This window comes from Zootoca vivipara, chromosome 9 (assembly GCF_963506605.1).
Source record: "Zootoca vivipara chromosome 9, rZooViv1.1, whole genome shotgun sequence".
Taxonomy (NCBI): domain Eukaryota; kingdom Metazoa; phylum Chordata; class Lepidosauria; order Squamata; family Lacertidae; genus Zootoca; species Zootoca vivipara.
In genome coordinates, this window is record NC_083284.1 from 21947282 (window position 1) to 21962297 (window position 15016).

The following is a 15016-nucleotide window of genomic DNA, read 5'->3' on the forward strand; positions in this document are numbered from 1 at the left end:
TGCTTGTTTGCCATGCCCCTTGCATTCAGCCTGCCTTTATCAGGGACCCAGACTTTAATGTGGCAGGACCTGCTATGTGGAACTTCTTGCCAGCAGAAGTTGAGCATGAGTCAACGCCTGCTTGCTCTTAGACATCTTTTCAGAACTGTGCTGTTAAGACAAACCTTAGGGATGCAAATTCTGTGCCAAACCCACATTGATATTTTTTCATTTACATTATTGTAGCATTATGTTTCCGTGTTGCGCATTGTCTTGTTTTTTATTAAAACGGTGCCTTATAAATATTTAAACTAACTTTTAGGGGCCTGAACATGTGTGCCACCAGTTTTAATTCATTTTTAAAAAATTCCTCAGCTATCAGAAGTTCAGGAAAAAGCCCAATTATGTGAAGAACCTTCTTGTTCTAAATCAATTCCATTAAAAAGGTACCATTTGGAACTCTTCCCTCCAAAAGCGATGCCAGCTTTGCATTTTCCTGCAGGTAGTACTGCAATTCGTTCTGCAAGTCAGATTGCATTTTCTTGTAGGTGACTTTTCCAGAATCTAACTGTCTTCTGTAACACTCAATGTCTTTTTCCATTTGCTTGTACGTTTCTGAGAGCTGGTCCTACATGGGAGCAAGTTAACATGCCATTACCCTTGTCCATTTACATGCCAGGAGAGTGACAGATTTGTACACAGCGCCACGTAATTCAGTAGCAGCATCCTCTCCCTCTTCCAGATTGTAATAGCACTGTTATCCCAGCCCATATCACCCCAAGGAGGCACCATTGGGATTCTACTAGGAAACAGCATTGATCACAGGAAAGGCCCTACTGGAAGCTTATTATTTTAATGTATTTCCTTAAGCCAGTGTTTCCCAACCTTGTGCCTCCAGCTGTTTTCGGACTACAATTCCCATCATTCCTGACCACTGGTCTTGCTAGCTATGGATGATGGGAATTGTAGTCTCAAAACATCTGGAGGCACAAGGTTGGGAAACACTGCCTTAAGCTATTGCCATTCTGCTCTTCATCAAAAATGGACCACAGGGCAGTTTACATCTGATTTAAGGCAATAAAAAAAGCATATCACAAGAAAACAAAGATAAAAAATTCTCATAAATTGCACGAAGGATGTAATTAGCAGCATCACAACTCAGAAATTACTATACCCATCAGCCTTTTAAAACCTGACTCCAAAAGGTGAGTTTTGACCTGGTTTCTAAGCAAATATAGAGGCACACCTCAGTGGGGAAGACATTCCACAGACATAAGCCACTAGAAAAAGATGGGTTTTTTTTTTGTCTCCCCCCCCAGGCCACTCAGACATTACATAAAAGGCAAGTAAAAACCGACTCCATCCCAAGTCCACATATATACACACCATTTTTTCTTTTAGTGCAATGTTTTCACTCCTGAGGAATGAAGATTCTCTCTTGGAATCCAGTGCTACTGCCTCAGCATCACTGAGAGACTGCTTCATTTTTTGCATTTCGGCCGAGTTATTCAAAATCTGCTGAAAGTATGAGAGCATGAGGGTAGTGTGTAAGTGTATGTATATGTATATGCCACCCACCCACCCTGCAAGAATCCCCAGGAATCAAGGACAAATAAAAAAAGAACCCTGCTTAAAAAAAGATGAAAGATTTAGACGTACTGATGTCATGTCTCTTTCCCCACTTTCTGTCTTTGCTTCTCTTGTAAGATTTCTTAGCTCACTGACGTGGTTTTCCAGTGCTTTGATTTTATTCCTTTGCTCCTCGATCGTCAAGTCTTTTGACATTACTTCCTCCTGATAAAGAAAGAGGAAAACACACCAGAAGTGCAAAGTGTTTAGGCACACCATTCCATTTCCCAGCTTGATAGGGGGCTTAGGTGTTGCGCAGCGTTACACTAAAATTGACAAACCGACCGAAGAATTCAAGGCATTTGGCTAAGACTAAACAATAGTGTTCCGTTTCATTATACATGCAAGGCCTACCACCAGCAGCAGCTCACCTGAAGATCTTGATTGCAAGCTTCAGCATTTGTAATAATAGCCTTTAAGCTGGAAATTTCATGCATTAGTTGCATCTGTGGAGCAATCGAAGCAAAATGGCATAGGGAGTTAGGAAGCACCTTTCAGTCAGGTTTACCTGCAGTCACCCACCACGAAAACAAGCAGGCCCTGCATTCAGCTCCCCTCCAAACCACAGCGGAGCCAAGTTGTTACTGTAGAACACATAGCAGAAAATTTTGCGAGCTTACAGTGGTGAGAAGCCCTGGGAAATCAAGTCTTAACGTCGCATTACTAACAGAGGGCTTTTTAACCCTTCAAAACACTAATGGCAGAACACACTGCTAATATACGCTGACAAGTGTTTTACAGAAGAACAGGTCCACTCTTTTCAGGGTTGCAGACTGAAAAGGGTGGAGCATAGATATTTTAACAAAATAAAATAAAATATGAAATAAGAGAGAAGCCTTGGCTGCACGTTGAAAGGAGATGGGGGTCAAGTGAAATTCTTTTGGCACTACCATAGGGAAGACCATGTCCTTTATGTCCATAGGCCATACTGAAAACAGTGGAAGAAACAGAGCAGGGTCAAGACAATTGTGTTAGACCCAGTTTTGTTGCTAGGGGTGTGAGATGCAGCACTTTTCAGCAGCACTTTTCCATCAGCTGTGCATCCCTGTCCCCCTAATGGCCACAGTGATCCATGCCATCACCATTTCCTGACTAGACTACTGCAGTGTGTCGTACCTGGGGCTGCTTTGGAAGACTGAAAAAATTAGACAATTCTTAAATACAGGTGAAGGGAACACATCTCACCTTCCCTGAAGGAAAGGTACTGACTGCCAGCCTGCTTGAACCCTATTTACAGTGGCAGCACTTACTTTTAAAATCTTATGTGGCTTTGAGATCCAGTATCACCGGAACCTGCCATTTTACTAGCACCAAAGGATGTTTTCTGCCACCCCCTTTCTAATGAGGACATAAAATTAAAAAGACTGGGTTGATTTGATTTGAGGAGGGCAGTGATCAGGGGATATTCTCTGCAGTGGCATCCTTTTTATTTCTACAGGCATTCATTCAAGCGTGTCTCTTGCTTTAATCCTGCTGATGTATATAAGCACTACTGAGTTTTACTGTTTTGATAGTTAAATATTAAAGCAGCAGAAGCAATTAACTGAGTTCAATTCAGACTAAGTTACTTGCCATAATCCCATTGCTTTCAATCGGAGTTCACTTAAGTCATAAAACAATGTTCACATTAATTTAAATGAGATATGCATGCAACAGAGCCAGGATCCAGCTAATTTTGATCTTGTTTAAATGATTTTGTCAGCCACTCAGAAATTGTAAAAAGAAAAGATGGCCTAGAAATAGGACTATTTACACACCCACTTTGTCTTACCTCTTGTTCGTTTGCTGTCTCTCTTTCGAGAGCCACAAACTCATAAGTGGACATTTTCTCCTTCAGCTCTTTGAGCTCACATTCAATCTCCTCTTTCTCCATTTGCAGATTTTTTACTTCTTCTTTTAAGGCTATTTGTTCAGAGACAGCATTATCCTAGCCAGGAGAGAGGCAGAGTGAGATTAAAAGGTTTTACCTACACTTTCAAATTAAATTCCTAGAGAACGCTGAAGCTGACTTACCCTCTCATCTACTAGGGTTTCACAAAGGATGACAGAATCTGCAAAATCTTTATGAATCTAGAAGAAATATTTTTTTTTGAAAGTTACAAGATGCCTCCTCTGTTACCTAGTAAAATTTCATCTCCTTACCAATATTTTATTTAAACTCATTTTTAACGGTCACTCTTCACACCATTAGAATCTCAAAGTGACTTACAAATATGTAAAAACCTTAATACTGAAAGCACTTGCTTGTTCCTTCAGCAATATATTGGTAGCTCAAAACTGTTGTTGCCAAAGCAATACTGAGAGCTAGACATCATTTGTATACTAAGTTCCAGCCAGTTTTCAGGGCTTGCAAAAAACCCTGAAAAAGAGAGGTGAGCTTTCCAAACCACAGAATTTCTCTCCCTTAAATTCTGCACTCAGTTCCACCCCATCAAACCAAATGTAAAAGAAGTCATGTTGTTCCAACATAGTTAATAGGGGGTAATTAAGAAATTGTTGTTGCAAAAAAAGAGGAAAGGTTAGGAAGCCTGCAAAGGGGGATACTCTCCACTCCCAGCTTTGTTCTTGCAATAGGTGTAGGAACCTTTTCCATTCCAAGGGTGACATTCATTTCTCAGCAACCTTCTGGGGGCCATATCCATGAGGTGGGAGGGGTCAGAGAAAAATTGGGTGGTACAATGAATGTAAATTTCACCTCTGGTGCAGCAGGCTAGTTTCCACACACATAAATACCACTTACCAAACCAACCTCAGTTCCCGGAATCCATTCCTCTTCAGGAATTGTAACACTGGCTGTCATCCATTGATCATCACGTTCTGAGGACTCTGAGGATACAGCTGAAAGACAACCCATTTTGCCAAAATAAAAGTGTGTATACTTAAGATGCAGATAGGGGAAAACTGGGTCCAGTTCTGGGCACTACAATTTAAGAGGGCTATTGACAAACAGGAACGTGTGCAAAGGAGGGTGACCAAGATGATCAAGCGTCTGGAAACCAAGTCTTATGAGGAAAGTTTGAAGAAGCTGGGTATGTTTAGCCTGGAAAAGAGACTACAGGGAGATATGATAGCCATCTTCAAATAACTCAAGGGCTGCCATGTAGAAGATAGAGCAAGTTTGCTTTCTCCTGCTCTGGAGGTTGGACTTGAACCCATGGCTTCAAGTTACAAAAAAGGAGATTCCGACTAAACATTGGGAAGAACTTTCTGACAGGAGTAGTGGTTCAACAGTGGAACCAACTTCCTCGGGAGGTGGTGGACTCTCCTTCCTTGGAGGTTTCTAAGCAGAAGTTAAATGACCATCTGTCATGGATGCTTTAGCTAAGATTCCTGCATTGCAGGGGGTTGGACAAGATGACCCTTGGGATCCCTTCCAACACTACAATTCTATGACTAAGTTCTTGAGACAAATGCAGAAAGATGTAGAGAAAGGAACTGAGCTTTGGTTACCTTGGGACCCAATGGGTCTAATTCTCCTCTGCCATGGGAGAAAGAGAACATGAGCAGCCAAATGCAAGCAGCGAGAGTGTTAGCTACAGTAGCCTTTGCTAGCATTTGTAAGGAAACCAGCTCTCCCTAGTGCCTAAAGATCGAACTCAGAATCAGATCTCTGGAGCTTCTCTGTTCTCTTCAGATCTAGCAATAGCATTCAGTAGAATAAACATATGCAGCTTAAAGACAGCCTTCAAAATAGGTGCAATAGTTTAACTATTTGCAGCTCACTGTGGATATTGGTTAAACAATGTATTATCTAAGTTCTAACATATCCCAACCTACAATTCTTCAGCCCATATTTTATATAGCACCTTTTAAAATAGTTTCCATGCATAACAAACTTACACTCTTCCATTTCTGATAGACAAGACAAAGATGTTTTAAACTGTTTGGCTTTTGGGGGAAAGCTTCCCAGGAGACATTCCCCTCCTTCCTGGTTTATTGCTCCTGGAGCCCAGGTCACTCTCCTCTTCCTTCGAATCTTAAAAAAATAAAAAATAAAATCAAGGCACATAGGAGAATTAAAGGAAGTTAGATCTTTTTATAAGCACAATCCCATTTGCTGATGTCTTGGAATTTGTACATGGCCTAGTGATGACAAATTCAGTTGAAGCTAGTGTTTGTAGGTTCTACCATAAGCATTTATATAAGCAAAATATGTTTGCAAGCACCATAAGCAACTTGAACTCACTGTGTCTCACTAGTCGGGTGACAAGTAGCAGCTTCAGAATTCTACACAAAGCTCTATTTTGCGAGGCTGTGAGCCGGGGAGAGTGACATAAGACACAACTGCCACATGCCCTTCAATCCCAGCCCTCGGGGGTGAGGCTGGGGTTGAAGGGTACATGGCATCCTTCTTACACTGCCCTCCACGAACCGCAAAGTTGCGCAGGGCCCTCAGTGGCGAGGGCTGGACTGGAGAGCAGCAGGCTCCATTCACCCTCCACGCTCTGCACTCCTGGCACAATAAAAGCACACTCAGTCGCTGGTGCCTGTTCTTATACCAGCTTCCCAATTTGAACTTCCTGCTTCAAGCATGCCTTAACAGAGCTATGTTAAGCTTCCACACATTGGAAGGGCCTTTTCTACAGTGGTACCCTTCTAGTCATTCCCAGGTTTCCTTCACCCCATTTGGTTACTTAATAACAGCTGCTACAAGAAATGCGGAAGAACCACCAGTTTTTTACCAAAGGACCAACAACACTTAAAAATTTTTAAATCTTACCTTGAACTCTTGCGCGGATGCAAAAGAAGGTGCCGTCACCAGCATCTCAGTGAGAGTCCTTATTTTCTCCTGCTGTTCTTTTTGAAGAGCATTCTTCTCTTCAAGGATCTGTGCCAGCTGGGATTGTGGTGAAACCTACAAAGGGAAAGCATCAATAACAAAGGTCAAAAGGCACACAATACTGTTCATAGTAAGGTGTACATGATTTCCCAAGCAAGGAAAATCTGTTATGAAGGGTATTTTTTGTAAATGACCCGCTGAAAACATACACACACTTTTGGGAATACTTTACTACCCCAAGCCAAATTTTCAATCTAGCTTGGGGTAGTAAAATCCTTCAAAACAAATCCATGTGTGTGGTGCCTGGAGAAGGTATTGAAGTTTACATTATAGAAAAAATTACCCTAACATACTAGGATACCCGTGTTCTTTTGTGTAGACCCCTCCTTGCTTGGATTGTGGTTGTTAATTTGTATATTAACGTGATGGTAATAATGTACTATAAGTACTAATGGCTGTGAAGGTTAAACATCAGCATTAAACAAGGAAAGCATTTAAGTTCCTCAGTCAGTTCTATGAAATTGAGTCTGAACCCCCCCTGTGTGGAAAGAGTTGCATACATGCAACAACCAATTACGGAAATGCGCAACTGAAAGACATGAGATTGCATATGGCAACGAACCTGGAAGTGACCCAAAAATGTTCCTCAGCATGTCACGAAATGGGCGTAACAGGGCTGGGGTACACTTATACATGCTCCTCCAACATATGTGGGGGCCGGGAATAGAACCCCCACACGAAATGGTTGTCAACTTTATTAAGAGTTGCCATTGAAATTCGGCCAGACTCTGAAAATGGAGACTGCGTCTAAAAACAGATTATGGCCTCCTCACTTGGTATAGGCAGCTGACCCTAAACAGAAATAAGTTTTATAATCCGAGTCACCAACTAAAAGAATGGTATTGCCACCGGCATTCGAGATTACCCACAGATATTTGAACTTCTAAAAGATAAATGTGTTGTGCTTTTAAGGTATAATTGCTGGCAAAACAGAGCATGAATCCTATTTAAAAACAAAACAAAATATCTATAGATGCAATTTGACCCGTTTCAGCCTAGAACTCTTAGATTTCAAGGTAGACAACTTACTTCTTCTAGGCGTCGTTTCAGGTCTTCTATTTCTAAACGATATCTCTTCAGAAGGGCATCCTCAGTCAGAACTTCGTTTACTATGGGGCTATTTTTCATATTTTTAGCTGTACTAGCAAACTAGGAGAGATGGGTACATGGAGTCACAACCGCTCTTTGAAGGAGAAGTCAGAAAAAAATTCATTTCTGCAAAATCTTTTGAAAATTACAGAAATATGGAATCATAAAAATCAACATTTTCTATTACAGTAAATACAAATGGGACGCATTAAACGAAATTTTTCAGCATACCTTCACCTCCCCACAGGAGGGATAAGCCTAGGTTAGCCAACCTGGTGCCCCCCAGATGTTGCTGAACTACAACTCCCATCACCTGACCATGTTGACCATGGCTGATGGGAGCTGGAGTCCTCCAACATCTGGAGGATAAGCTATCAGGAGCTCAAGTAGGCCATTCTCCCCACCTTTTCCTTTTCCACCTGATATTCAAGACTCCATGACTACCATGAAAGCTTAGTCTTTACAGGCTCCCTTTTTAAAAGAGTTGAAGGGGTTGTTTCTGCAAATGTTAGTATCCACCCCAGCTATTAGAGGAAGTCTTTGAAGGGGAAGTCTGATTTCTCATAGTTCTATAACTCCAGATACATATACAAGAACAGGCATCCCCAAACTGCGGCACTCCAGATGTTTTGGCCTACAACTCTCATGATCCCTAGCTAACAGGACCAGTAGTCAGGGATGATGGGAATTGTAGTCCAAAATATCTGGAGGGCCGAAGTTTGGGGATGCCTGTACTAGAACAAAGCATGCCAGGTTAAAGAGAAAGGGAAATAATTTCTTGCCTACTTGTCAATTTGGGCAACTTTGCCCACAAAACTTTTCGAGGAAGGAAATGGAACTGTATGGTTTTACCTGGAGCGTGCTAAAAGTTTCTTCTAGGGATGCTGGAGTGACTGTGCAGATAATAACAGTCTTAGCATTTCCACCCAGTGAATTCTGGAGAATCCGTGTTAGCTTGCTATCTCTGTAGTTAATGTAGCCTCTGGTGAAGGAGGATGAACAAAAAAGGAACAATGAAGTTTTTACTTATTAAGTAGAGGAAAATTGGCCCAAGAGCTGATCTATTACATAGGACAGAAACAGCCCAATGTGGTGCCTTCCAAAGGTTGTTGGATGACAACTCCCATCAGGCCCAGACAGATTGCCTGCGGTGGTGGGAACTGTAGTCAAACAACCTAGGGATGGTACAGTCATACCTCAGTTAAAGTATGCTGTGGTTTGAGTACTTTCAGTTTAAGTACTCCGCGGACCCGGAAGTGTTTACTTCTGGGTTCCGCCGCGCGAACATGCGCAGAAGCGATCTGCGCGGTCCACGCATGCACAGAAGCGATCTGCGCAGTTTGTGCATGCGCAGAAGCGCTCTATCGGTGCTTCGCACACCAACGGCGCTCAGTTTAAGTACTTTTCGGGGAGCGAATGGCACCCCGGAACCAATTAAGTACGTTAACTGAGGTACCACTGTACTACATTGGCTGCCTGGTCTAGAATCAAGTGAGAACACTTTTCAATACAGCACAAACTAAAGAACTTTTCTTAACTACATTGTCCTTACCCAGCCTGATCATCACAAAGCTTCTTGATAACTTGGCCCAAGATGAAGAGACTCCGGTTTATATTGCAGCCTTCCTTGAGACGAATCCCTAGGCATCAAACATAATTTTATTTTCAGACAACAAAAAAGTTGTCCCTCACAGCTACCATATTGGGAGTTAACATAGAGCTCCTGAATGTGATTGCTTTCTTCTTCATTCTCCATTTTTCCTCCTCTTCTATTGTTTTTACCTACCCATAGGCTCACAAGCTTTTCAGATATGAAAATAGATTCCTATTAAAAGAAACTTTTAGGAACTTTACAAGTGTTAAATAACAATACTGGGCAGTATCCAAAGTTGCCCATCTCCTGACAGAAGGCAACTATCAGCAGAATGGGCAATTTTCAGCGATTCCCCATTCCGTCCTTAAATCTGCTCTAGATGTTTCCTCAATCCTCTGCAACAGATTAAAGAGGGGCACAGGGTCCTGTGTAGGGTGAATCACCAAAAAAAATTCTCTCCCCTGTTTTGCCAACCTGTTCCTTCTGTCAATGAAAGGACTGCATTGGAGACACCCAATAAGACTTCAACATTATTAGTGCTGTGATGAATTATGCCATTTAACTCAGAAATATTGAATAACTTCAGCCAAAAGGAGGAAGATAATGCTAGAAGGCCTATAACCAAATATTATATTCATTAAATTTATATACCACCCTTCATCTAAGGATCATGGGGCAGTTTACAATAGTCTCTGCAGAAGCAGGGATGAGGAACTTGTGATCCTCCAATGTGTTGTTGGAAGACAACTTCCATCATTGCTGACCACTGGCCATACTGGCTAGGATTGCTAGGAGTTTGTATCCAACTTCTAGAGCACCACAGATCCTCATCCTTGCCGTTAGATTTTTGTGCAAGAGTCTCCTAGTAGGGAAAGTTACATCTGCATCACTCTTGTGTTCCAAATATGATGAATTTTACTGTTAAGCTGTAAATGGCTTACATAAATAAGAGCAAGCATGCCCAGCAACAGAACCCTGGGGGTGGGAATTACTTGTCAGGTTTTTTACATGTTTTACAAGTTAGGATTTAGCAGATTACCAGAAAAGCTTTATCATCATCATCAGCTACATACCTTCAGCACCTGTTTGGCTAGCTCTTTCACTTCCTGCCAGATCTACGAAATTCTGAAAATGTAAGTAAGACTGTGTTAAGACACCATTCTCACACAAGATCTATTCAAATCACCTATTGATTGAACGACTGAATTCCAAACAGCGGCAGATGAAAGCCTGAGATAAATGAGTTTCTGAGACTGTACATGAGCAGTAAAAGGTCCCTGGCCACGAGTTTAAATCAAAGGAACAACAACAATTTTGTGCAGCACTGGTCACTACATCTGGGAGAAAATACATTTAACTGAACAACATTTAACCGTCATGAAAGCGAAAGAACAGAGGAAATGTGTGTTAAAGGGAGCCAGTCATCTGTAGATTGCATCTCAGATTCATGATGGTCTGCAACAGAAGAAAAAGGTAGAAGGATGTGCATACTCTCTGATTTGATGTTTTGATCACTTTAAGAACAGACATAAAGGGGTACCTCACAAGATGAAATTAATTCGTTCTACGAGTCGTTTCGTCTTGCGAAAATTTCGTCTTGCAAAGCACGGTTTCCCATAGGAATGCATTGAAATTTAATTAATGCGTTCCTATGGGCAAAAAAAGTCAGAACGAAGTCAATCCTCAGCCTGATGGGGACATAAGACGCGAGGGGGGCGTGAGGCGCCGCTACCCTCCGGGGTTCCTGCAGGTCCGTCCCCGTGGCGCGCTTACTTCCCCTTCCCCCAGCTCGCCCTCCAGCCTCGCGTCTGGCGCCGACTCACCCGCAGAGCCCAGGAGCAGCCACAGCAGCCACATTGCCCCCAAGTGCCAGGGCCACTCCGGAAAGTTTTAAACCGAGCGCCTCTTCCTCTCGGCCCAAGCCCGGCCCAGGCGGCTGTGCGGGCGGGGAGGGGGAAGCAGGAGGAGGGTCAGGGAGAGGCTCCCTCCCTCCAGACAGCCAGCCTGCCTGCTGTCTATGCGCTTGCTCTCCCGTTCGCGCGCAGCCTCTGGAGCACAGGGTGGTGAGGCTACTTCGTCTTGCGAAGCACGGCCATAGAACAATTCGTCCTGCGAGTCTCCCAAAAAATCGCAAGATGCTTTCGTCTTGCGAGTTTTCCGTTGGACGAGGCATTCGTCTTGCGAGGTACCACTGTAACTGAATTTCTACTATAGTCCAAGGAACCAATGTGGCATAGTGGTGTCTGGCTAGGACATAGGAGGCTAGGGTTCAAATCCCCACACAGCCACAAAGACTTTGGTCTCTCAACCTAACTTACCTCGTAGGGTTGATGTAAGGATAAAATGGAGGGGGACAAAATCAAGTAGGCCACCTTAGCTTCTTGAAGGTGGGACATAAATGTAATAATAATATGGGCATTGTTTAGTCTGCACCTCTTCAGTATGTTCCAGCAATGTCAATGGAACTTGCTTTTGAATAAACATTAGGACTTCTGTGCCAAACGGACTTGAAACCCAGAGCAACTGAATTTCTGTTGCTGCTATTTCCCAGGCAGAAACAGCCCTATTAAACACTTCAGAAGTTCATTAGCCTTCCACAGTCCCAATATATATTTGGCTCTGCCGGACAGATCGCAAACAGAAAGCACACAAGGCTGGCCCAATATATTTCCTCCCTGAACCGAAGCACCTCTTTCTGTATAGCCAAGTTAACCAGATTGGTGGCAAGACAACATCCTCTACTTCAGGGGTAGGCAACCTAAGGCCCGGGGGCCAGATGTGGCCCAATTGCCTTCTAAATCCTGCCCACGGACGGTCCCGGAATCAGCGTGTTTTTACATGAGTAGAATATGTCCTTTTATTTAAAATGAATCTCGAGGTTATTTGTGGGGCCTGCCTGGTATTTTTACATGAGAAGAATGTGTGCCTTTATTTAAAATGCATCTCTGGGTTATTTGTGGGGCATAGGAATTCGTTCTTTTTTTTGTCAAAAATATAGTCCGGCCCCCCACAAGGTCTGAGGGACGGTGGACCGGCCCACGGCTGAAAAAGGTTTCTGACCCCTGCTCTACTTCATCTTAGGACAGCAGCCTAGCTTAGGGGGCAGAGTGGGTCATATGGCACACAAACCTCTTTCCTCCAAATGTTAAAGCATTTGGGGCTTTCAGAGGAAAGGCAAGTTAAGGAGGGACGTGCTAGAGGTGAATAAGATTCTGTATGGTATCGAGAAGGCAGATAGGGCTAAGTTTCTCTCCATCTCTCTCATATAATACTAGAACTCAGGGTCAGCCAACAAAGCTAAGATTCAGGACAGACAAGAGAGAGAACTTCTTCACACAGTACATAGTTAAACTATGGAATTCACTCACTCAATACATAGTAATAGCCACCAACTTGGAAGCCTTTAAAAGAGGATCAGACAAATCCATAGAGTACAAGTCTATCAAGGACTACTAGCTATGATGGCTAAGTTCCGCCTCCACTACCAGCTGCTGTGAATCATAAGTAGAGAAACAGCTGTTAAGCTGGGGTCCTGCTTGGATCTCGGGCACCTGGTTCACCACTGTGAGGACAGGATACTAGAATAAACAGGCCGTTGGTGTGATCCAGCAGGGCTTGTCTCATGTTCCTGTAATGCACACAAGCTGCAGCATCCTTCAATAGTAGTTTTTTCTACCAACCCATTTACAAACCTCAGTTCTATCTTTCAAAGAACTCACCAAGTGAGAAACCATTACAGCGCCGTCGTAGCTTGAACTATCAGTCTTCTCTTTGCTTTCAATTATCTTAAAAAAAGCACGCAAAGTTGTGAACTTGTTTTACTATCAGATCACAGATTAGAGACTAACAAAAATAGCCAACACGAATAGCAGTTTGTGACATGTGGGTCTATATACTGTAGCACACCTACCCTCGACCAACAGAACCTAGAACTTGCATATCTTGTGGAATGCTCTCCTCAGGGAGGCATGCCTGGTGCTTTTGTTACATATTTTAGGTGCCAGGCAAAAATATTCCTCTTCTCCTAGGCCTTTGGCTAATTAAATGATCAATGGCCTTTTAAACTATGCGTTTTATTGTTTATTATTATGGCATATATTTTTGTGTTTTTATACGGTAAATCGCCAAGTGGAAGAATTGTATAATAATAATAAATAATAATAATAATAATAAATAATCTCTCTCTCATAACCTGCCAGACATCATAGCCAGGTACTAACTAGGAATAGGGAACCTGCTGCCCTCTGGATGTTGTTGGACTCCATCTCCCATCAGTATGGCCAATGGTCAGGGCTGATGCGACTTTGGAGTCCAAGAATATCAAAGAAATCAGTAAAATAAAATTCATGATCACTTACCATACGGAAGATTGCATGCGAGCGGCTACTTCTTTCATTCATTTTGGTCTCACCATAGTGCCTGTTTTCTATTCAGAACAAAACACAGAGATAAAGTTGATGGATTTAGATTTACAGTGGTACCTTGGGTTACGAACAGCCTAGTTAATGAACTTTTTGGATTACGAACACGTCAAACCCAAAAATGAGTTCCGGGTCGCATATTTTTTTTGGTATACGAACGTACTCCGTTTGGGGGTGCACTTCCATTGAGTGCCACACTTCCGTTTTCCGGCAGCAGAGAAGGGGGTCATCACAGCGCTTCCCGCAGCCGCCAGGGAGGGAAGCTGCGCGCCCACCAGCCATTTGGCAGGCGCGCACGCAACTCTGCCCCATGCCGATGCGGGAGGAGAGCAATCCCTGCAGAGGCTTGGGAGGGAAGCTGTGTGCCCTCCAGCCATCTGGTTGGTGGGCGCACAACTCCCCCCTATGCCGCTGTGGGAGGCACGTGCTCTAGGGAATAGGGAACATTTCCCACAGCAGCGGGGGGGGGGGGGGGGTGTGTCTGTGTGGATCCCAGTTCAGCTACTGATTGATTGTGTGACTGTGGAAATGGATAAATCCAAACAATGACTATCATCAGTGCAGATAAGAATTCTTAAAAATTTTGTTATCATCAACAATACTTTATTTTATAGTACAGTACATTAATTATTGCTTTCATTTTATGGATCAATGGTCTTGTTAGATAGTAAAATTCATGTTAAATTGCTGATTTAGGGGTTGTTTTTACAAGTTTGGAATGGATTAATCCATTTTGCATTACTTTCCATGGGAAGGTGTGCCTCAGTTTTGGAACGCTTTTTTTTTTGGAATGGACTTCTGGAACGGATTAAGTTCATAAACCAAGGTACCACTGTATCAGAGCTGCACAGGAATCTCTGTATGTGTTTAAGTCACACCAGATATTAAGTCTTACTTTCTCCTTTCTGCAGCCAGCCCACAACTTGCTCTGGAGAAACCACCACCTCTTCACTCAGATCTTCAACAAAGATATTCCTCTACAAAAGATTTTAAATAAATAAATAAATCACATAACATGACACAGTATTGATTCTAGGTGTTACCTCTTTGTATATAGGCAGTTAGCTAACTTTAGGTCAACTTTCAAGAAAAAGAGATTTTAATCAATGCAGAAGCTAAATGGACAGAGTCCAAGTAGGCAACTGTCAACAACATGCCGACTTCCAGAATTTTACTTTCCCTGTTACAAGGCCATGTGGGAGCTTTGGCACTGTCACTTGGAAAGGTAACAATGGTTACTTACATTGATGTCTTCACGAACAACCAAGGGTTTCCTTTTCCTTATGTTGCTGCACAGTAGGTCCTGAACTGTATCATTGTGGATTTCCATATATGATACACGGAGTAGGAACTCCCTGTTAGGAATCTAAAAAAGTAAAGAGAATGCATGCATCAGCATCCCTAATTGTTGAGAACTAATGTAACATGACTCCCTGTGCCCCCACCCCATCAATGCCATCACTA

At 42.7% G+C, this 15016-nt stretch overlaps 1 protein-coding gene across 4 annotated transcripts in view; it reads right to left on the reverse strand.

Annotated features, from left to right (window-relative positions):
* Positions 1-15016, reverse strand: part of CENPE (centromere protein E) — a 40233-nt gene that overhangs the window by 20485 nt on the left and 4732 nt on the right. For 2 of the 4 annotated variants that reach the window (XM_035112331.2, XM_035112329.2), the window contains exons 5-21: positions 14796-14918; positions 14448-14529; positions 13490-13557; positions 12851-12916; positions 10205-10256; positions 9090-9177; positions 8390-8519; positions 7478-7597; positions 6329-6463; positions 5449-5584; positions 4349-4446; positions 3622-3678; positions 3380-3535; positions 1980-2054; positions 1639-1773; positions 1366-1497; positions 430-607 (exon numbers count right to left, since the gene is read on the reverse strand). In XM_035112331.2, the coding sequence (XP_034968222.2) occupies positions 430-607; positions 1366-1497; positions 1639-1773; positions 1980-2054; positions 3380-3535; positions 3622-3678; positions 4349-4446; positions 5449-5584; positions 6329-6463; positions 7478-7597; positions 8390-8519; positions 9090-9177; positions 10205-10256; positions 12851-12916; positions 13490-13557; positions 14448-14529; positions 14796-14918 (1831 nt within the window). The remainder of the gene's footprint in view (positions 1-429; positions 608-1365; positions 1498-1638; positions 1774-1979; positions 2055-3379; positions 3536-3621; positions 3679-4348; positions 4447-5448; positions 5585-6328; positions 6464-7477; positions 7598-8389; positions 8520-9089; positions 9178-10204; positions 10257-12850; positions 12917-13489; positions 13558-14447; positions 14530-14795; positions 14919-15016) is intronic. The other 2 variants (XM_060278482.1, XM_060278483.1) reach the window with 2 other exon arrangements.